A 22,458-nucleotide genomic window follows, 5' to 3' on the forward strand; every position below is an offset into this window, starting at 1 on the left:
GACGCCTTCCTCCCCCAGGCTTTTCCACAGAGTTACTGTCCAAATGTACAGTGGGCAGAGACCAACCCAGATGGAGTTGTGATGTGCAGTCATTGTGTGAAGAGGCCTCTGTAGAATTTTGGGAGCCTTTTGACCCCACCATTGCTTGGCCAGACCAGAATAAACCCCATGTCCAGCCAGTGCTAGAGAAAGCCCTGGCCGCATCAGGCTTAAAGGTGACAGTAACTCTGATGGTTAATATTGAGTGTCAACTTGATGGGATTGAAGGATGCAAAATACTGTTCCTGGGTGTGTGTGTGTGAGGGTGTTGCCAAAGGAGATTAGCATTTGAGTCAGTGGACTGGGGAAGGCAGACCCACCCTCAATCTGGGTGGACACCAGCTAATCAGCTGACCGTGAATATAAAGCACGGAGAAAAACGTGAAAAGGCGAGACTAGCCTAGCCTCCCAGCCTACGTCTCTCTCCTGTGCTGGATGCTTCCTGCCCTTGAACATCAGACTCCAAGTTCTTCAGTTTTGGGACTTGGACTGGCTCTCCCTGCTTCTCAGTTTGCAGATGAGCTATTGTGGGACCTTGTGATCATGTGAGTTCATATTTAATAAACTCCCCTTTACATATATATCTATCCTATTAGTTCTGTCCCTCTGGAGAACCCTGACTAATACCGTAACCATCTAAAACACCACATCACCTACTCTGTAATCTCGCCGCATAGCAAAGTACCCACGCTACTTGGGCCATAATTCTTGTTTCTTTTTTTGTTCTTTTTTTGTTTTGTTTTTTGCTTTTTGAGACATAGTCTTACTCTATCACCCAGGCTGCAGTGCAGTGGCCCGATCTTGGCTCACTGCCACCTCCAACTCCTGGGTTCAAGCAATTCTCTCGCCTCAGCTTCCTGAGTAGCTGGGATTACAGGCGCACACCACCACACATGACTAATTTTTGTATTTTCAGAAGAGACAAGGTTTCACCATGTTGGCTAGGCTGGTCTCGAACTCCCGACCTCAAGTGACCAACCCACCTTGGCCTCCCAAAATGCTGGGATTATAGTCATGAGCCACCATGCCAGCCCATAATTCTTGTGAGGCTTTTTGTTTTATTATTATTTTTGAGACAGAGCCTTGCTCTGTTGGCCAGGCTGGAGTGCAATGGCACAATCTTGGCTCACTGCAACCTCCGCCTCTCGGGTTCAAGCAATTCTCCTGCCTCAGCCTCCCAAGTAGTTGGGACTACAGGTGCACCACCACACCCAGCTAATATGTGCATTTTTAGTAGAGATAGGGTCCTACCATGTTGGCCAGGCTGCTCTAGAACTCATGACCTCAAGTGATCCGCCAGCCTTGGCCTTCCAAAATGCTGGGATTACAGTTGTGAGCCACGGCGCCTGGTCCTGAGACCTTTCTTGTACCAAGTCCTTCTCCTGAGATGAGTAAAATAACCGCTATATCCTGCCATCTGCTGGTGAATTGATGCAACTGCACCTATAAAATTCAGCCCAAATCTAGAGAATCCAGTTCTCTCTTGCAAAAGCTACTGGAGCACAAACGGCTTCTTGCGTAATCCAGCGGACTCAAAAAAATAAAATAAATGAAAAACTTACTAGAATGGATGCTAGAAATATTATAGTAATAAAAACAACAACTTTAATAATACCTTCACTATCCTACTTTCAACTTTTACAACCTTGGGCAAGCAAGGTATATAACCTCCCATTTAGTTATCTGTGAAATACTGGTTCCCACCTTAAAGTGTTGTTTTAAAGTTGAAATGAGTTAATACATGAAAGATGAACGTCCCCAAAACAGTCCTTGGCACATAGTAAACCCTCGGTGGTTAACTGATTTTTGTGATTAAGTACTGGCTGTATGCCAGACATTATAGCAAGCGCTGTGCATCCTTATTTCATTTAATGTTCAGAACAATCCTCATAAACTGTAACTATCATCATTCGCATTTTGCAGATTAGGCCACTGAAACTCACAGAGGGGAAGAAACTTGCCTAGAAGTCACAAAGCTAGTGAGCGATGGAAGTGGAATTGTTGACTACTCTGATCCTAAGTCACTCGCTTAACCACTCTGCTGAACCCCTGGTGTGGTGTGATCAGTCTTCCTGAATGTTCATCTAAATGCCATCTGGCTTCACCAGGATTGATCGATCTCTCTCTCTGTCTCTGTCTCTCTCTCACACACACACACACGCGCACACACACGCGACTATATGCTCTCCCAAGGAGCACCTGGGTGCCATTGTATCCCCAGAACCTAGCACAGTGCCTGGTTCATCCTAAGACCCAGTGGAGCCATTGTGAAGTCAGTGATGCTGCACACAGCTGTGAGCATTCGTCACACACCTATCTTAAGGATAGTAGGCTAATTATTAGAGAGGGGAAAAAAATAGTATCAGATCCTGAACAGAGGAAAGGGCCCCATGAAGTGTTTTTCAATCCATGAAAATGACTGTGATATGCTATTGTAAAGACCACAGGAGGGAAAAAAGGAGTGATATTATCACTATGTTGTAATAACAACAACAAAAAAACCACGCTGAATGTGTTTCCACATTCAACATGGATATCAAAGATCCTGTGAATCCAGCAGCAAAATAATCCCGGGACCAGGCCCTGGCCTGTTCCTCAGCATTCCTACAGTGGAAGCACCTCTCAGGTGCAAGAGCTGGCGAGGCCAGCCTTGGTAAAGGCTAGAGAGGCAGCCCTTCTAGTGTGATTCCAGAGGGTTCAGGGCCACCTGTCACTGAGATACACCAATTTCAACCCAGACATTCCACCCTCAGAGGCTGATTTCTTTGGCTGCTGGAAACTTATTTTTTTACGTAGTTTTCTTTAAAATGCAGGCACATACACCAGGAGGCCCAGGGTTGCTGCCAGTGCTCTGAAAACCACCGTGCCTTCCTGTCTGGCAGCGCGCACCTCTCCCAGCCCATTCCCAGTGGAGAAGGAGGTCACGTCCTCTACCATCAGGAGTCTCCCTGGTCTGAGACCCTTGTCCCTCTCAGGGACTTTGCTGTTACACACATTCTGTCCCCGTCTCCCAGTTCCTCCTGGCAGAGGCTGAAGAGGCATTTCCCAAAGAGCTGCAGAGCTGAGGGAATAAGACAGAGAACTTGGCCTTTTATCATTCAGTCGAGATCATGGCCTGGGGTGAGTGTGGACATAGGACCCAGAGGGCTGTATTGCAAAGAGATAGTTCACAAACCGCTGGGTGTGGCACCCCACGTGCAGTACGGATGTATCCAAGCCTGCCTTCAGCATAATTCTCAGGATTCCATACAATAACAAGGAAATCAAGTCAATGAGTGGAAGTTCTCCTACTTTCCCACTTTATCGTTTAGATTGTTAGATTTGAAAGAGCGCTTTGATTCACAAACTCGTTTTGCAGATAAAGAAACTGAGGACTCAAGAGATTGCAGCCTGGGCAACATGACAAAGTCCCATCTCTACAAAAAATAAATTAAAAAAAAAATAACCAGATGTGGTGGTGTGCGCCTATAGTTGCAGCTACTCAGGAGGCTGAGGTGGGAGGATTGCTTGAGCCTGGGAGGCAGAGGTTGCAGTGAGCCGAGATGATGCCACTGCGCTCCAGTCTGGGTGACAGAGTGAGACTCTGTCTCAAAAAAAAAAAAAGTGGGGGGGGCGGTGAGATTAAACAGCTTCACCATGTCCATGCCATTGGTGATGGCATTATGGCTAGGAGGTGAATTTCTTTTTTTTTTTTTTTTTTTTTTTTTGAGATAGAGTTTTGCTTTTGTTGCCCAGGCTGGAGTGCAATGGCACGATCTTGGCTCACTGCAACCTCCGCCTCCAGGGTTCAAGCAGTTCTCCTGCCTCAGCCTTCCGAATCACTGGGATTACAGGCGCCCGCCACCACACCCAGCTAATTTTTTGTATTTTTAATACAGATGGGATTTCACCATGTTAGCCAGGGTGGTCTTGAACTCCTGACCTCAGGTGATCTGCCTGCCTCAGCCTCCCAAAGTGGTGGGATTACAGGCGTGAGCCACCGCGCCTGGCCCCAAGGAGGTGGATTTCTTACACCTGGGCACAGACTTTGCCTGGCTAAGTTCACCCAAATCCCATAGAGCATAATTAGTTTGGGGAGTAAAACTCCAGTGATGATTAGGACTCTTATTTTGATAGTAGATTTTTCAGAAGTATTCCACGAAACATGAGATCCGTTGGTTGTTAATAAGTTTGTTATGAGAAAAAAAGTTCTGTAGCCCAATAATGTGGGGAAATAATCAGGTTAAACAGAGTGAAACAGTTGCTTCTCATAACCATGAATTTTTTCATCTTTAACTTCTGTTGTTCCCAAACCTATTTTGACCAGGAAGCCCTTTCTAGGGAGAAAACCTATGAGCACTTCGCTGCACACAAATCTCCCGTCAAACCCAGCTCTAGGCCATACTAACACATCTATCCTAGCACACAGGCTATTGAGAAGGCATGAAATGGACTATTTGATGGTGCTGAGAACAAAAGTCTGCATATAATCTTTCAAGTTCTCCAAAATAGCAGAAGCTTAGCCTCTGTAGGAGAAAAGTAAACACATCAGAAAAATGTGTTCCGTGAGTTTTCAAAGCCTGCCCACAAAAGTAGGAAATGGTTCTGCCAAAAAAAAAAGATTGAGCTGTCAAAGAGTTTATCTTCTAGTCCTTTTTCAACTATAGGTTCAGCACTGTCTGTAATGTTGGGCAAGCAGTCTCTGGTTTCTTCTATAAAGGCAGCATAGCTCCTGGTAGTTATTTTTATTCATCCCTCTTGGGTCAGGACCTCAGTCCCTAGTAGCAGCTCACTAAATATTTGTCTGCTTCGCCTGCTGGCCAGGTTATGTGAAATCTCAAGCTATGTTTTCTAAACATTAGCAAATTGTTGGAAATTTACATGTTCCATTCTATTGTATCTCCCTTCCAAATACTCCAACTTCTATAAACGCAAACCACCTCCCAGCAGCCGCTTTAAAAGTTTGTTGGACAGAACTCTTGGAGCAGGATGTCCTTGACCCTTGGAATTGCAGGATAGAGGTTTTGCTGTTTCCCAAGCTGGGAAGGGGGAACCACAGTCGCTCCCATCTCTCTGAGCTCCTGCCTCTGGCTTGTAGTTTGGACCACTGGGTAGTAGGAGATTTGATTGTGGAAAAGGGTATGACCCTCTATTAGAATAATTTATAATATCTCATACCCATCATGCCTTCATTCCCACCTGTCATTCACCAGCTGTTCCTTCATTTGAATAATAATAATGAAGTGCGCCATGCAAGCTGGATGCTGGTTGGATTAAGCATTGCCCGTGAGGAGCTCATGTGTAGTAGGGAAGGCAGACAGCCAACAAGCACCAAAGCTCTGGAGTATGAGTCCCCCTCTTAGATGCAGCAACAGCCTGCGGACAGGAACCAAACCCTTTATTTGCCTCTAGAGTTCTCATCCTGGGACTGTATGTGGTCTTCAGTACATATACAGGATGATGTGTAGGTTGGTAGACTTTTGATGAGCTGCCTTCCAAGATCTCTGTCCATGGTCTAATTTATAGAGACTATTATCCTTTTTTTTTTTTTTTTGGAGATGGAGTCTCACTCTGTCACCCAGACTAGAGTGCAGTGGCATGATCTTGGCTCACTGCAACCTGCACCTCCTGGGTTCAAACGATTATCCTGCCTCACCCTCCCGAGTAGCTGGGATTACAGGTGCCCGCCACCATGCCCAGATAATTTTTGTATTTTTATTTTTATTTTTTGAGACAGAGTCTCACTCTGTCACCCAGGCTAGAGTGCAGTGGCACTATCTCAGCTCACTGCAAGCTCCGCCTCCCGGTTCACACCATTCTGCCTCAGCCTCAGTAGCTGGGACTACAGGTGCCCGCCACCACACTTGGCTAATTTTTTGTATTTTTAGTAGAGATGGGGTTTCACCGTGTTAGCCAGGATGGTCTCGATCTCCTGACCTCATGATTTGCCCGCCTTGGCCTCCCAATTTTTGCATTTTTAGTAGAAACGGGGTTTCACCACGTTGGCCAGACTGGTCTCGAACTCCTGACCTCAGGTGATCCTCCTACCTCGGCCTCCCAAAGTGCTGGGATTACCGGTGTGAGCTGCCACACATGGCCATATAGGGAATCTTTTCATCCTTTCACAAACGCTAAGAAGTAGCATTATCCCCAACAATGATTTCCTGGAGGTGTTAAGTCCCAGCCCAGGTTGTGACAAGCAGAGTTAAGAACTGATCTTGGATTCACACTTTTGTTTTTAACTTCACACCTTTTTAAAACATTTTATTTTGACATTATTTCAGACTAACAGAAAAGTTGCAAGAAAAGTGCAAAGAATCCCCATAAATCCTCTACCCAGAGTCCCTAAACATGAACATCTACTACATTTGCTTTGTTGTTCTGTCTTTATACACACACAATGTTTTTTTCTGAATCATTTTAAGAATTTAGAACAGAAGTGTTTTAGATTTTGGATTTTTTCTTATTTTGGAATATTTGCATATATATCATGAAATATTTGTATATACATCATGAAATATCTTGGGAATGGGAGCTGAGTCTAAACATGACATTCAAATGTTTCATATATACCTTTTACACATACCTGAAGGTAATTTTATATAATATTTTTAATAATTTGTGCATGAAACAGAATTTTTACTTCATTTTCACTGTGGCCTGTCACACGAGGTCAAGTGTGGCATCACGTAAGTGCTCCAAAAGTTTCAGGTTTGGGAGTATTTTGGACTTTGGATTTTTGGATTTTGGATGCTCAACTTTTACTTTACTGTATATTTCCTAAAAACAAGGGCATTCTCTTTTTTTCTGCCTTCTCCCCAACATTGTATTATATTTTCAAACATATAGCAAAGTTGAAAGAATTTTGTAGTAAACTTCTGTATACCCACCACCAACCCATCTTATATTTTGAGGCATTTCAAAGTAAGTTGTGGACATCATATATTTCCCTTCTCTGCTTTCACTTGAGCGGGTGTATCATTAATTAGAATTCTATATGTGTTTACATTTTTTGAAATGACTTTCATTACAAAAGTAATGTGTTCATTGTAGAAGATTGGTCATTGCAGATTTAAAAATCTACATATCTATCAATTAGTATTCATTTGTACCAGATATTGTGCTATGTACTTTATCAACATCATCTCTTTTCATCCTTTAACAAACCCTAAGAAGTAGCATTATCCCCATTTTACAGATGAGGACTCTGTGACCAAGTTGCCGCAGTTCCCACAGTGGCAGAGTCAGGATATGTGTCCAAGTCTGTGCCATCTCCTGACTCTCAACTGCATGCCATCCTGCTAGCCTTGTGTCCACTCCACCCCACTCTGAGATAACCACTGTTAACCCCGTCTCAATTCTTTTCTAGGTGTATAGATTTCCACAAAACTGTGATTATATTATACATGTCATTTTGTAACTGGCTTTTTTGCACATATGCAAACCTCTTTCTCCAGCACCTTGTTAATGACTGCAGGGTATACTGTTGAGTAAAGATACCATATTTAAGAGCTACCTTATTGTTATTATTTTTCAAGTTTTCGCTATTACCAAATCTTCTTGCATACTACTAATTTTATCCTTAGGGACACAAGTAGAATTGCTGAGGCAGAGATTATGCATAGTTTCCACTGTTAATACAGATTCTCAAATTGCTTTCAATGTCTCCTACCAGTAGTGTATGACTAGCAGGTTTCCCTACATCCTACACTGACACCAAGTATACATTTTAACAACTCGTTTATGGCTGGGTGCCTGTAATCCCAGCACTTTGGGAGGCCGAGGCGGAGGGATCACGAGGTCAGGAGCTCAAGACCACCCTGGCCAAGATGGTGAAACCCCATCTCTACTTAGCTGGGTGTGGTGGCACATGCCCGTAATCCCACCTACTCAGGAGGCTGAGACAGGAGAATCTCTTGAACTCGGGAGGCGGAGGTAGCAGTGAGCCAAGATCACGCCACTGTACTCCAGCCTGGGTGACAGAGCAAGACTCCATCTCAGAAAAAAACAAAACAAAACAAAACTCATTTCTAGTTAGATAAGCAAAAACATGTATGTTTTGTTTAGCATACCTTTGATTGTTAATCAAGTTGAACGTATTTTCACATATAAGTCTTCCCTTTCAGATACTACTTGTTCAGGTTCACACAGTTCTTTTTTAGGTTGGTCTCTTGAATAATTCCAACCCATTTCACTTTAAAGTCAATGTTATGACTGATATTTCATTTTTCAAGCAGATTTTACTTCAGTTATTTTTATTTTAAATGTTTAAAATCATTTTTAATTTTTGTGGGTACATAGTAGGTGTATATATTTATGGGGTACATGAAATGTTTCAATACAGGCACGCAATGCATAATAATCATATCTGGGTAAATGGAGCACCCATTGCCTCAAGCATTTATCCTTCGTGTTATAAACAAATAAGTTATATTCTTTAATTATTTTTACATGTACAAATAAATAATTATTGACTATAGTCACCTGTTAAGCTATCAAATACTAGGCCTTATTCTTTCTTTCTAACTTTTCTTTTGCACCCATTAGCCATCCCCGCTTCTCTTTCACCCCCTCCTCCAACTACCCTTACCAACTTCTGGTAACCGTCTATCTACTCTCTATCTTCTGAAATTCATTTGTTTTAACTGGACATGAGAAATTGAGAAATTTTAATGAGAACATGAGAAATTTGTCTTTCTGTGCCTGGCTTATTTCACTTAACATAACAACCTCCAGTTCTCTCCATGTTGTTGCAAAGAAGAGAGCTCATTCTTTTTCATGGCTGAATGGTTCTCCATTGTGAGAACTCCATACCACATTTTCTTTATGCATTCTTCTGTTGCTTCCAAATCTTGGCTATTGTCAATAGTGCTGCAATAAACATGGGAGTGCAGGTATCTCTTCAATGTAGTGATTTCCTTTCTCATGGGTATATACTCAGCAGTGGGATTGCTGGATCATACAATAGCTCTATTTTTAGTGTCTGAGAAACCTCAAAACTATTCTCCATAGTGGTTGTACTAATTTACATTCCCACCAACAGTGTATGAGGGTTCCCTGGTCTCCACATCCTCACCAGCATTTGTTGTTGCCTATCTTTTGGATAAAAGCCATTCTAACTGGGTTGAGGTGATATCTCATTGTAGTTTTGATTTGCATTTCTCTGATGATCATTGATATTGAGCACATTTTCCTATACTGTTTGCCATTTGTATGTCTTCTTTTGAGAAATATCTATTCAGATCTTTTGCCCATTTTTTAATTGGATTCTTAGATTTTTTTTTTTTTCCTGTAGAGTTAAGCACCTTACATATTTTGGTTATTAATCTCTTGTCAGATGGATAGTTTGCAAATGTTTTCCCCCATTCTGTGGGTTGTCTCTTCACTCTGTTGATTGTTTTCTTTGCTGTGCAGAAACTTTTTAACTTGATGTGATCTTTATTGTCCATTGTTGCTTTGGTTGCCTTTGTTTCTTGGGTATTACTCAATAAATCTTTAATCAGTCCAATGTCCTGGAGATTTTCCCGTGCCTTCTTGTAGTAGTTTCATAGTGTGAGGTCTTAGATTTACGTCTTTAATCCATTTTGATTTGATTTTTATGTATGACAAGAGAGAAGGATCCAGTTTCATTCTTCTCCATATGAATATCTAGTTTTCCCAGCACCATTTACTGAGGAAACTGTCCTTTCCCCCAGTGTATGTTCTTGTCACCTTTGTTGAAAATGAGATCTCTATAAGTGTATTGATTTGTTTCTGAGTTCTCTCTTCTATTGGTCTATGTATCTATGTTTTTATACCAAAACCATGCTGTATTGATTACTGTATCTCTGTAATGTAATTTAAAGTCAGGTAATGTGATTCCTCCATTTGTTTTTTGTTTTGTTTTGTTTTGTTTTTCGCTCAGTATGGCTTTGACTAGTCTGGGTCATTTGTGGTTCCACATACATTTTAGGATCGTTTTTTCTGTTTCTTTGAAGAAACATTGATAGAGGTTGCATGGGATCTGCAGATTGCATTGGGTAGTATGGACATTTTAACAACATTGATTCTTCCAATCCATAATCATGGAATATCTTTCTAATTTTTGTGTCCTTTTCAATTTCTATCACTAACATTTTATAGTCTTCATTGTAGAGATCTTTCACTTTTTTATTAATTCCTAGGTATTTAATTTTATTTGTATCTATTAGAAAAGTGATTTCTTTTTTGATTTCTTTTTTGGATTGTTCGCTCTTGGCATATAGAAAATACTAAGATTTTTGTATGTTGACTTTGTATCCCGTGACTTTACTTAATTTGCTTATCAGTCCTAATAGTTCTTTGGTGGAATCTTTAGATTTTCCCAAATATAAGTTTATATCATCGGCAGACAAAGGTAATTTGACTTCTTCCTTTCCAATTTGCATGCTCCTTATTTCTTATGTTGTCTGATTGCTCTAGCTAGGACTTCAAGTACTATGTTGGGTAACTGTGATGAAAGTGGGCATCCTTATCATGTTCTAGATTTAGAGAAAAGGCTCTCAGTTTTTCCCCATTCAGTATGATACTAGCTATGGATCTGTCATATATGGCTTTTATTATGTTGAGGTATGTTCCTACTATACCCAATGTTTTTAGGGTTTTTATCATGAAGGGATGTTGAACTTTATCAAATGCCTTTTCAGCATCAGTTGAAATGATCATATGGTTTTTGTTCTTCATTCTGTTGATATGATGTATCACATTGATTTGCATATGTTGAACCATCTTTCCATTCCTGGGATAAATCCCACTTGGTCAACTTGGTCAACTTGGTCATAATGAATCTTTTTAATGTGTTGTTGAATTTGGTTTGCTAGTATTTTTTTTAGGGTTTTTGCATTGACACTCATCAGGGATATTGGCCTGTGGTTTTCTTTCTGTGATGTGTCTTTGTCTGGTTTTGGTATCAGGGTAATACTAGCCTCATAGAATGAGTTTGAAAATGTTCCCTCCTCCTCTATTTTTCAGAAGAGTTTGAGTAGGATTGGTATTAGTTCTTCTTTAAATATTTGGTAGAATTCAGCAGTGAAGCCGTCAGGTCCCAAGTTTTTCTTTGATGGCAGACTTTTTTACAACTTTGATCTTGTTATTGGTCAGTTCAAGTTTTGGGTTTCTTCATCTTCAATCTTGATAAGTGGTGTGTGTCTAGGAATTTATCCCTGTCTTCTAGATTTTCCAACTTATTGGCATATAATTGTTCATAGTAGCCACTAATGATTCATTGAATTTCTGCAGTATCAGTCGTAATGTCTTCCTTTTCATCTGATTTTATTTATTTGGATCTTCTCTCTTTTTTCTTGGTCTGGCTAAAGGTTTGCCAATTTTGTTATCTTTTCAAAAAAACCAATCTCTTGTTGATCTTTTGTATTTTTTTTTTCATTTCAACTTCATTTCTGCTCTGACCTTTATTATTTCTTTTCTTCTACTAATTCTGGGTTTTGTTTATTGTTGCTTCTCTAATTCTTTAAAATGCATTTTAGGTTTTTAGGTTATTTATTCCAAGTTTTTCTTTGTTTATGTAGGCATGTATGTAAACTTCCCTCTAAGAACTGCTTTTCCTGGATCCCATCGGTTTTGGTCTCTTGTGTTTCCATGATCATTTGTTTCAAGAATTTTTTCAGTTTCCTTCTGAATCTCTTCATTGACCCAGTGTTTATTTAAGAGCTTATTGTTGAATTTCCATGTGTTCATATAGTTTCTAAAATTCCTCTTGGTATTGATTTCTAATTTTACTCCATTGTGGTCAGAGAAGATGCTTGATATCATTTCAATGTTTTGAATGTTTTAAGACTTGTTTTGTGACCTAACATATGGTCTGTCCTTGAGAATGGTCCATGTGCTGAGGAAAAGAATGTACATTCCACAGCAGTTGGATGAAATGTTCTGTAAATATCTATTAGTTCCGTTTGATCTACAGTACAGATAAGTGCAATGTTTCTTTGTTGATATTCTGTGTGGAAGATCTGTCCAATGCTGAAAGTGGGGTGTTGAAGTCTCCAGCTATTGTTGTATTGGGGTCTATCCCTCTCTTTAGCTCCAATAATATTTGCTTTATATATCTGAATGCTCCAGTGTTGGGTGCATATATATTTACAGTTGTTATGTCCTCTTGCTGAATTGAACCCTTCATCATTATGTAATGACCTTCTTTGTCTTATCTTAAAGTTTTTGTCATGCAATCTATTTTGTCTGATATAAGCATAGTTATTCCTGCTCTTTTTTGGTTTCCATTGGCATGGAGCATCTTTTCTATCTCTTTATTTTCAGTCTATATGTGTCTTTATAGGTGAAGTGTGTTTCTAATAGGCAACAGATCACTAGGTCTTTTTAAATCCATTCAGCCACTCTATATCTTTTGAGTAGACAGCTTAGTCCATTTACATTCGATCTTATGATTAACAAGTAAGGACTTACTCCTGCCATTTTATTTGTTTTCTGGTTGTTTTGTGGTCTTCCTTTCCTTCATTTCTTCTTTTCTGTCTTCCTTTTAGTGTAGGTGATATTCTCTGGTAATATAATTTAATTTCTTGATTTTAATATTTTTGTGTATTCATTGTATGTTTTTTAATTTGAGGTTGCCATGAGGCCTGCAAATACTATCTTAAAACCCATTATTCTGGCCAGGTGCAGTGACGCACGCCTGTAATCCCAGCTCTTTGGGAGGCAGAGGGAGGTAGATCACCTGAGGTCAGGAGTTTGAGATCAGCCTGACCAACATGGTGAAACCCCGTCTCTACTAAATACAAAAAAAATTAGCCAGGCATGGTGGTGCACACCTGTAATGCCAGCTACTCGGGAGGCTGAGGCAGGAGAATTGCTTGAACCTGGGAGGCAGAGGTTGCAGTGAGCCAAGATTGCGCCACTGTACTCCAGCCTGGGCAACAGAGCAAAACTCTGTCTCAAAAAATGAATAAATAACCATTATTTTCAGTTGATAACAACTTAGCACTGCTTGCATAAACAAACCAACAAGAAAAAAAAACAAAAACAAAAACAAAGACTCTAACTTCATCCCCTCACTTTTTAACTTTTTGTTGTATCTATTTACATATTATCGTAAAGTCTATGTCTTGAAAAATTTTGTTATTATTTATGATTGGTTCATTTTTTAGTCTTTCTATTCAAGAGAAGTTTACACACCACAGTTACAATGTTATAATATTCCGTGTTTATCTGTTTGCTTATGATTACCAGCAAGTTTTGTACCTTCACATGATTTCTTATTGCTCATTAACATCCTTTTCTTTCTGATTGAAGTACTCCCTTTAGCATTTTTTATAAGATAGAACTGGTGTTGATGAAATCTCTGAGCTTTTGTTTGTCTAGGAAATTTACTTCTTCATGTTTGAAGAATATTTTTGCCACAAACACTATTCCACTGTAAAAGTTGTTTTCCTTCAGCACTTTAAATATGTTATGCCACTGACATGTCATGTCTCTCCTGGACTGTAAGATTTCCACTGAGAAGTCTGCTGCCCAAGGTATTGGAGCTTCATTGTATGTAATTTGTTTCTTTTCTCTGCTGCTTTCAGGATCCTTTCTTTATCCTTGACCTTTGGGAGTTTGATTACTAATTGCCTTGAGCTAGTCTTCTTTGGGTTAAATCTGCTTGGTGTTTTATAGCCTTCTTGTACTTTGATATTGATATATTTCTCTAGGTTTGGGAAGTTCTCTCTTATTATCTCTTTGAATAAGCTTTCTACCCTTATTTCTTTTTCTACTTCTCCTTATGGCCAATAACTCTTAGATTTGCCCTTTTGGGGCTATTTTCCAGATCTTGTAGGCATGCATCATTGTTTTTTCTTCTTTTTTTCTTCTGTGTCCTCTGAATATATTTTTAAATAGCATGTCTTCAAGTTCACTAATTCTTTATTCTGCTTGAGTAATTCTACTGTTAAGAGACTCTGATGCATTCTTCAGTATGTCACTTGTATTTTTCAACTCCAGAATTTCTGCTTGATTCTTTTTGTTTCAATCTCTTTGTTACATTTATCTGATAGAATTTTGAATTCCTTCTCTGTGGTATCTTGAATTTCTTTGAGTTTCCTCAACACAGCTATTTTGAGTTCTCTGTCAGAATAGTCATATATCTGTTTCTCCAGGATTGGTCCCTGGAGCTTTATTTAGTTCTTTTGGTGAGGTAATTTTTTTTTTTTTTTTTTTTTGGATGGTCTTCATGTTTGTGGATGCTCATTGGTATCTGGGCATTGAACCTGGGTATTCCTCATAGTCTTTCCAGTTTGGGCTTATTTGTACCTGTTCTTGGAAAGGCTTTTCAGGTATTCGAAGGGACTTGTGTGTTGTGATCTAAGCCATATCTACATTAGAGGCATCCCAAGCCCAGTAATGCTATGGTTCTTGCCAACTCATAGAGGTATCATCTTGGTGGTCTTGGATAAGATCTGGAAGAATTCTCTGGATTACCAGGCAGAGACTCTTGTTCCCCAAACAAAAGTTTATCTCTCTGCGCTGAGCCACCTGAAGCTGGGGGTGGGGTGACACAAGCACCCTTGTGGCCATGATCACTAGGACTAAGCTGAGTCAGACCTGAAGCCAGTACAGCACTGGATCTTATCCAAGTTTCGCTGTAACCACTATCTAGCTAGCTCCTATGTTTGTTCAAGGCCCTAATGCTCTACAATCAACAGGGAGCAAAGCCAGCCAGACTTGTGTCTTTCCATTCAGGGCAACAAGATACCCCAGGCCCTAGGCGGGAGATAGGGACTGAAGTCAAAATCCTTAGAGATCTACCTGGTGCTCTATTCTACTGGGGCTGAGCTGTCACTCAAACCATAAGACAAAGCCATTTCCATTCTTCCCTCCCCTTTTCCCAGGAAAAGGATCCTCTCCCTATCACCATTACTACCACAGACCCGCAGGGAGTATTGCCAGGCTACTGCCGATGTTCACTTAAGGCCCAAGAGCTCCCCAGACAGTTTGTGGTAAGTGTTTCCAGGCCTAGGACACATCCTTCAGGGCCTGGCAACACTAGGACACATCCTTCAGTCCAGAAATGCCATCCAAGAGCCAAGGCCTTGAATTAGGGACTCCAAGAGCTCACTTGGTGCTCTACCCCACTGTGGCTGAGCTGTTACCTAAGGTGCAAGACAAAGTCCACTTTACTCTTCCCTCTGCTTTTCTCAAGTAGAAGTAGTCTCTCCCCATAGCCACCACAGCTAGGAATGTGCTGGGTCTCACCTAAAGCCAGCATGTCTCAGAGTCTCACCCAAGGCCCACAGCGTACTACCTGGGTATTCCTGCTGGTTATTCAGGGCCCAAGGGCTCTCTACTCAGCAGGTGATGGGTCTTGCCAGGACTTGATCCTTCCTTTCAAGGAAGGTGCAGTCCCTTGTGGCCCAGGGTATGTCTATTCATGTCATCTAGGAGTTAGGGCCTGGAATGGGGGCCTCATGACTCTGCCTGGTGCCCTGTCCTAATGTGGCTGAGCTGGTATCCTATGGTGTAAGACAAAGTCCTCTTTACTCTTCCCTCTCTTTTCCTCAAGCACAAGGAGGGGGTCACTTTCCTTGCTGTGAGCTGTGCTGCCTGGGTTTTTGGGACACGTGACACAGGTTCTCCCTTAGCCACTCTTGTGTCTCAGCAGATCAGGTGCCCCCCAGGTCCCCTGGCTCTGGCCCCAGCGCAGCACTGACGCCTTGCCTAGGAACCACAGTTCTTTGGCCTAGACTACCCTTCAAGTTTATTAGGATTTAGTCCAAGTTTATTAGGATTTAGTCCAAGTCCTTGGCTGAGGCTTGCCAAAACTCAAGTTCCAACAGCTGGACCATACAATTTCCCTCTGGCTAGAGCTGGTTCAAATGCTCCCTCTGTGTGTGGGTAGACTGTAGGGTCGTGGCTTAGTTGATTTCAGCCAGGTTTTGCTTTCTGCTCTGATAGGGCAACCCTGAGTTCAAATGCAAAGTCCCACAATCACCGCACTCTCCCTCCCCCAAACACACAGATTCTCTCTCCACGTCATGCAGCCACTGCCAAGGAATAGGTATCAGCAGTTCAAGATTGTCTTTCCTACCCTCTTTAGTGCCTCTTTCAGCAATACGAAGTTAAAACCAGGTACTGTGATTGCGTATCTGATTTTTGGTTCTTATAAAGGTGCTTGTTTGTGTAGATGATGGTTGTTAAATTTGGTGTTCCTGTGGGGCAGTGAAGCAAAGATCAGTGGAGGCTTCTATTTGGCCATCTTGTTCTGCCCTTCCCCAAGAGCATCCTCTTATATAACCCCAGGACAATGTTCAAAAGCAAGTAATTCACATCAATTTAATACCATTACTTAATCTACAGACCTTATTCAGATTTTACCGATTATGTCAATAACGACCTTTTAGCAAGAAGGACATGCAGTACATCGGTTGTCATGTCTCTTAAATCTCCTCAAATTTGGAAGCATTCTTCTGTCTTTCTTTGCTTTTTCATAACATTACATTATTTTAAAAGTACAGGCCAGTTGCTTTGCAGAATATCCCTCATGTTTCAACTCAGAGTATGCTCTTTTGTCAGAAAATCTCAGAAGCGAGGCTAAGTTCTCAATGCCTCCTATCAGGAGCCACATGCCATTGATTTGTCTCATTGTGGCACTATTACCTTTGACTACTTGGTTGAGGCCCTGTATGCGAGGTTTCTCCAGTGTAAGAATACTATTTTATCCTTAATCATATGGCGGGGGGCTACTTTGAGACTAAATGTCCTGTCCTCCTCAAAATTTCACCCACTAGTCCTACCATCCATTGATACTCTTACTGACATCAGTTATTATTATGATGGCTATCAAATGGTGATTTTTCTAGTTCCAGTATTTCTCGTATGTTTGTTAGCTGGTTTCCTACTTGTAAGGTAGAATGTTCCCTTTCCCTTTATGTATCTTAGTGTGGACTCATAAGTCCTTGTTTTATTCAATGGGCTATAATGCTGTATATTAGTAATTATTTTAATACTCCAGTTGTTCCACTTTGGTCAGTAAAACCTCTACAAGTGGATTCCTGTGTCCTTTTAGAATGTCCCTGTCATTCTTCAAAGCTATCACTATTTAAAGAGAGCTCTTTCCAAATGGGTTGAGTCTTTTTCTATATGCCCTTGACTTCCTGATGAATACTCAGTTAATTTCTCTGCCTGGTTAGAAAACTCCTGGGCTTGTCTGGACTTCCCCCTTCCCCCACAACCACTGCTACCCTCCCAGCAAGGAGGCTTCACCAATGACTGACATAGCATTAGCATGACCTTCTTTAAACACAGAACAGAGTCAGCCCCCAACACAAGGCTGCAGGAGCAGGCAGCAGCAGCAATGGGTGGACACAGCCATCCTAATGGTGTTTGTTTTTCCCCTATGTAAACCCAGCAGCGGTTGTGAAGGATCTGCCCTTCGTTGCCTGTTGCTTTTTTGTACGCCAAAGAGAAAGCAAATTTTGATTTTGCTCTGTAATAAAGGGTACCCAACAACTGAATTCTTACCTTTAAGCTAGGTGTTGCCAAAAGGGAGGCAAGGAAGAAAGCTAATAGACTGCTCATTTTGAACCCAATCTTACATCAAAAGAGCATATTGTTTTCATTGCTGTGTATCGCATGCTAGACCCGGAGTATTTCCTTATTGCCCCTGGACTTAGGAGAAGTCCTTGCTAAACGCAAGATGTAGAAATGGGAGTGACAAATGAAAAAAGAAATGAATTAAACTTTATATGACACATCATATAAGGAAGAATAATTGTAGACACAGGCATGCAGGGGTTGGGCGTGAGTACATTAGTCCCCACCCTTTTCGTCAGCAGTCACACAACCTTGGACATTAGAGCCTATCCGTCTGATCTAGAGAAGGAATGTTGCTGGGGAAGGAAAACTCAGGGCGAGGTGAGAGAGGACAGAACCTCTAACCAGGAAGAGGCTGTCCCTGCCAAGCTCCGGGAGGCGCAGAAGCATGACCCTCAGGTATGGGACCAGGTCTATAGAAAACCCATGTGGGGTGCCCTAATGGGAGGCAAGCGGGGGAGGAACCAAACTGGAAACCTGATTCTGAAAGAGGAAAACCACCACAACATCCTTTGTAACTGCACAGCTTGGAAGAACAGTATAGATCCTGTGGTTTTCCTGGGGAAGGAGGGGAGAATAAAAGCCACAGATGATGTCTGTTTCCTTCAGAAGCAGGGAAGGGGCAGTTTTCGAGTGCGGCTGTTAAATCTCCGCAGTCACTTCATTTGGTGCAGCCTGCTCCTGTGGTCTTGGCTATAGCAACAGAAGGCGGGGATGGAGGGTGCCCCAGGGTCAGTCTTGATCAACCTCTGAGGAGCTGGGAATGCAAGGTGTCACTCTGGATGTGTCTGCCTGTTTTTCCTCGCCTTCTTGCCTTCCTTCGTCTTTCCTCCCTCTTTTCTTTCCTCCTTTCTTTTGCCTTCCCCTGTACACCTTTCAAATTCACCATCGTAAAGCTGACCTGAGATTTTTCAATGAGTAATGTTTTATGATTGCTTCAGTTACATTATTACAATCCAGTCTGCCTTCCTTGTTTCTCAAACACTTCTAAGCTCTTTTCTCCTTTTCTTTTGATCTTTTTGTTTGTTTGTTTTTACTACCTATCCTCCTGACCAGTTGTCATTGTTTGTTGGTTTGTTTACTTTTAAGGAGTCCAAGATAAACAAACTATTGCAGGCATGAAAAGGGTCAAGATTTCAGAGTGAATTGTGGAGGGGGAGGGTCAGGAGGGGAGGGGAGAGGAGAGGTGTTGAGGGAGGGGAGGGGACAGGAGAGGAGTGGAGGGAGAGGAGGGGAGAGGAGAGGGTGGAGGGAGAGGGGAGAGGAGAGGTGTGGAGGGAGGGGAGGAGGTGCATGTGCTGCTTCTCGCCTGTCCTATTTATCCAGCTCATCTATGAATTATTAGCAGAAAAGGAAGGTAAAGGAAGAGTAGAGGCTGGGGACAAAATCCTGGGCTTTGAAATGGGGTAATTTAAGAGTATTCTGAAAGGTACAATGTTACACATGTGTACACAGTCCATAGAGAGAGTGATTTTTCTCTCTATGGGACTGTTGTTGTACTTGGGGTTTTCTTTCAACTGTTGTCACAGCTGATAGAAATATGCCATTTAGCCCTTATTCCAGAACCAAGTCCTACTTGACATTGTTAATACTCTTGTTTGTATGCATAGGTTCTGGCAACTAGATTACATCTTTCTTGGATACTAGACCTCCATCTTTTTCTTTTGGCGGGGGTGGGGGGTGTTTTAATATGCTGTATCCAAACAGGGGTGGGTGAGACACCCCTGGTCTATGTTTATTATGAATGTTTGCTCATATGATCCCCAACAACACCACATAGTAGAAATATTATTATCCCCATTTACAGATCAAGTGACTGAGGCCCAAAGTCCCATAGTAGCAGGGTTTTCTGTCTCCTGAGCCCACCCTTATAACACCTGGGTGACGTGGCTGGCACAAACTGGAAATGTCCTGATTGGTTGCAGACACACAACAGGTTCACTGATAGTGCTCTCATTTTTAATCTATAGCCATTAAATCATTCATTCATTCCACATGTATTGACTGCCGGCTCTGTGCCAGGTGCTATCCTAAGTGCTGAGGATTAGGCTTGAAGAAGGGTGGAAAAGGTGGGTCACAAACAAACCTACGACAGAATGTCCAGTGGTGACACATGCTAGGAAGAAAACTGAAGCACAGTAAGGAAAGAAAGGGTGGCAAGAGATGCAGGGCTGGCCCGAGGGACTCTTCTGCATTCCATGAGTCCTCCCAGGAAGAACTAGAAGGACAAGGGGGGTTTGGTCCTCAAGCATGAAGTGATTTGGGGATGTTACTAGTTTTCTGTGCTGCTGCAGCAAATTACTACAAACTGAGGGGTTTAAAACAATGGAAGCAGCCGGGTGCGGTGGCTCATGCCTGTGATCCCAATACTTTAGGAGGCCGAGGTCGGTGGATCACCTGAGGTCAGGAGTTCAAGACCAGCCTGGCCAACATGGTGAAACCCCATCTCTACTAAAAATACAAAAATTAGCTGGGCATGGTGGCAGGTACCTGCAATCCCAGCTACTCAGGAGGCTGAGGCAGGAGAATCACTTGAACCCAGGAGGCAGAGGTTGCAGCGAGCCGAGATCATGCTATTGCACTCCAGCCTGGGTGACAGAGTGAGACTCTGTCTCAAAAAAACAAACAAAACAAAACAAAACAAAACAATGGAAGCATATTCTCTCCTGGTTCTAGAGACCAGAAGTCTGAAATTGGTATCAGTGGGCTTGATCCAGGGGTGGGTATCAGGGATCAAGGTGTTACCAGGGCCACACTCTTTCCAGAGGCTCTAAGGGTAAATCTGTTCCTTGCCTCTTCCAACTTGGGGGGCTGCCAGTGCTCCTTGATTTGTGACCTCCTTGCTCCGATCTCTGCCTTTTTGGTCACATTGCCTCTTCCTCTTCCTCTTCTGTCTATAATCAAATGTCCCTGCACCTCCCTCTCATAAGCATTTATTTAATTGTATTTCGAGTCCACCCAGATAAACTAGGCAGACTGTACCATCTCAAAATCCTATACTTCATCACGTCTGCAAATACCTTTAATTTTGGGACTCAGGTGACATATGAGGTATTTTCTACAGGTTCCAGGAATTAGGAGGTGGATATTTGGAGGCCATTCTTCAGCCTACCATAGGGAGTTATTTGTGGATTTTATTTTTTTAATGTACATCTAGTCCCTTTCAACTGACCAAGCCATCTATACTTCTTAAAAAGCACCAATCATGTTCACTGTGGGCAAAAGCTTATGGAGCAGCATCCCTGGAAATTCATCCATGATTGAAAGAAGGAAGGAGGGACAACAGGGGAGACAGAGACACAGCCAGCAATGAACGATCTCTCTTTCTGGTGCCTGTGTTTCATGGAGACAGGGGACTGGGGATGCAGATTCTGTTTTAGCTTGTCTTCTTAAAGGCTGTAGGCCCGGCACAGTGGCTCATGCCTGTAATCCCAAACCTTTGGGAGGCCAAGACAGCCAGATCACTTGAGATCAGGAGTTTGAGACCAGCATGGCCAACGTGGCAAAACCCTGTCTCTACTAAAAATACAAAGATTAGCCAGGCGTGGTGGCACCCACCTGTAAACCCAGCTACTTGGGAGGCCGAGGCAGGAGAATCGCCTGAACCTGGGAGGCGGAGGTTGCAGCGAGCCGAGATTGCGCCACTGCACTCCAGCTTAGGCGACAGAGTGAGACTGTGTCTCAAAAAAATAATAACAATAAAAGCTGTAGATATTAGAAATGAAAAGTAACTTAGAGATGCTTCCATACTCACTTTTAGGATATTCTGAGGAAGGAAGAGGCGAACGTGGTCAGTCTTATAGGAAGAGAAGATTTTGTTCCAAAGGAAATGATCGGGAAAAGCCCAGCTTGGGGAGGGGCCAGGGAACAGTGGGCAGGTGGGAAATGAATTCCACCTTCTGCCAGGAAGCCTAAGGGGGCATGTCTTTGAGCTAAAAAGAACAGGTCCACGAATCAGAGTTGAGATGTTGAGATTGACCCAGGGGCGGGAAAAGCAACACAGGATAAATTTAGTGTGGTTGAAGCTTGTGCAATGATTCAGGCTGTCACGCTCCTCAGTGTCTGAATCATGGGACACAATAGATCCGCCAGCTTATTCCAGCATCCTTTAACCCTTGAGGAGCAAATGCCCTGGCAAGGAGCCCGCTGAGAATCTCCTCCCGCTCCTGCTGCTGCTGCACAGTGGGCTCTGCCCTGGTGAGGTTCCTGTGTCCTCTGTAGAAGGTAACAGGTTAGGAAATGGCAGAAGTCCCTTCTCTGTCTAGCATCCTTCCACCTTCTTCTCCTCATCTGTAAAATGGGGATGAAACACATAACCCCAGGGTTGGGAGAAAGGTCTGACACAGAGGCAAGTGTCAGTGAACGTCTGAGAACGCTGAAGCAGTGATGGAAATGGGGTGTTCCTGGTTACCAGCGCCCTCTCTGACCCATGTGGAGTTACCCTTTTGCCAAAGTGTGTGACTATTAATACATTTTGAGTCTCTAGGGAAAAAAAAAAAAAAAGCAAACTTAATTCCTACTAATAGATCACTCACTGTTTTCTCTACCTTTTACGCTTTCTTTTCCAGGTGGTAACAGAAAACAATCCAGATGGGGTGCAGGTGCTGTAAAATAATACAAAGGTAAAGCTGGAGAAATACTACTTCTAAATGGAGGAATTTGTGATGAGCGTGGAGTCACTTTTAAAGACCATGCATGTATTCAGAGCATTTATCCAGCTTGGGGCATGATCAACATTGCCAACACGTTAAGAGTTTGGAACTGTTATCATATCATTTAAAAGAACATGTGCCCTAGATTTTTTGTAACTTTTTTTGCTCACTTCTCAAAGCATGTTGGGAACACCATCATTTTCTGAGGCTGAATTTGGTCTGGGTTTCTGAG

General features: G+C 42.2%; 1 protein-coding gene across 3 annotated transcripts in view; it reads left to right on the forward strand.

Annotated features, from left to right (window-relative positions):
• The window catches only part of LOC105542130 (chromosome unknown open reading frame, human C4orf19), a 143,938-nt gene that overhangs the window by 117,110 nt on the left and 4,370 nt on the right, over positions 1-22,458 (forward strand). For 2 of the 3 annotated variants that reach the window (XM_011983516.1, XM_011983515.1), the window contains one exon: positions 22,143-22,196. In XM_011983516.1, the coding sequence (XP_011838906.1) occupies positions 22,165-22,196 (32 nt within the window). In that variant the 5' untranslated portion in view covers positions 22,143-22,164. Of the gene's footprint in view, positions 1-17,818; positions 17,974-22,142; positions 22,197-22,458 lie in introns of those variants that run through there. The other variant, XM_011983517.1, reaches the window with a different exon arrangement.

This window comes from Mandrillus leucophaeus, unplaced genomic scaffold (genome assembly GCF_000951045.1).
Source record: "Mandrillus leucophaeus isolate KB7577 unplaced genomic scaffold, Mleu.le_1.0 Scaffold251, whole genome shotgun sequence".
Lineage (NCBI taxonomy): Eukaryota > Metazoa > Chordata > Mammalia > Primates > Cercopithecidae > Mandrillus > Mandrillus leucophaeus.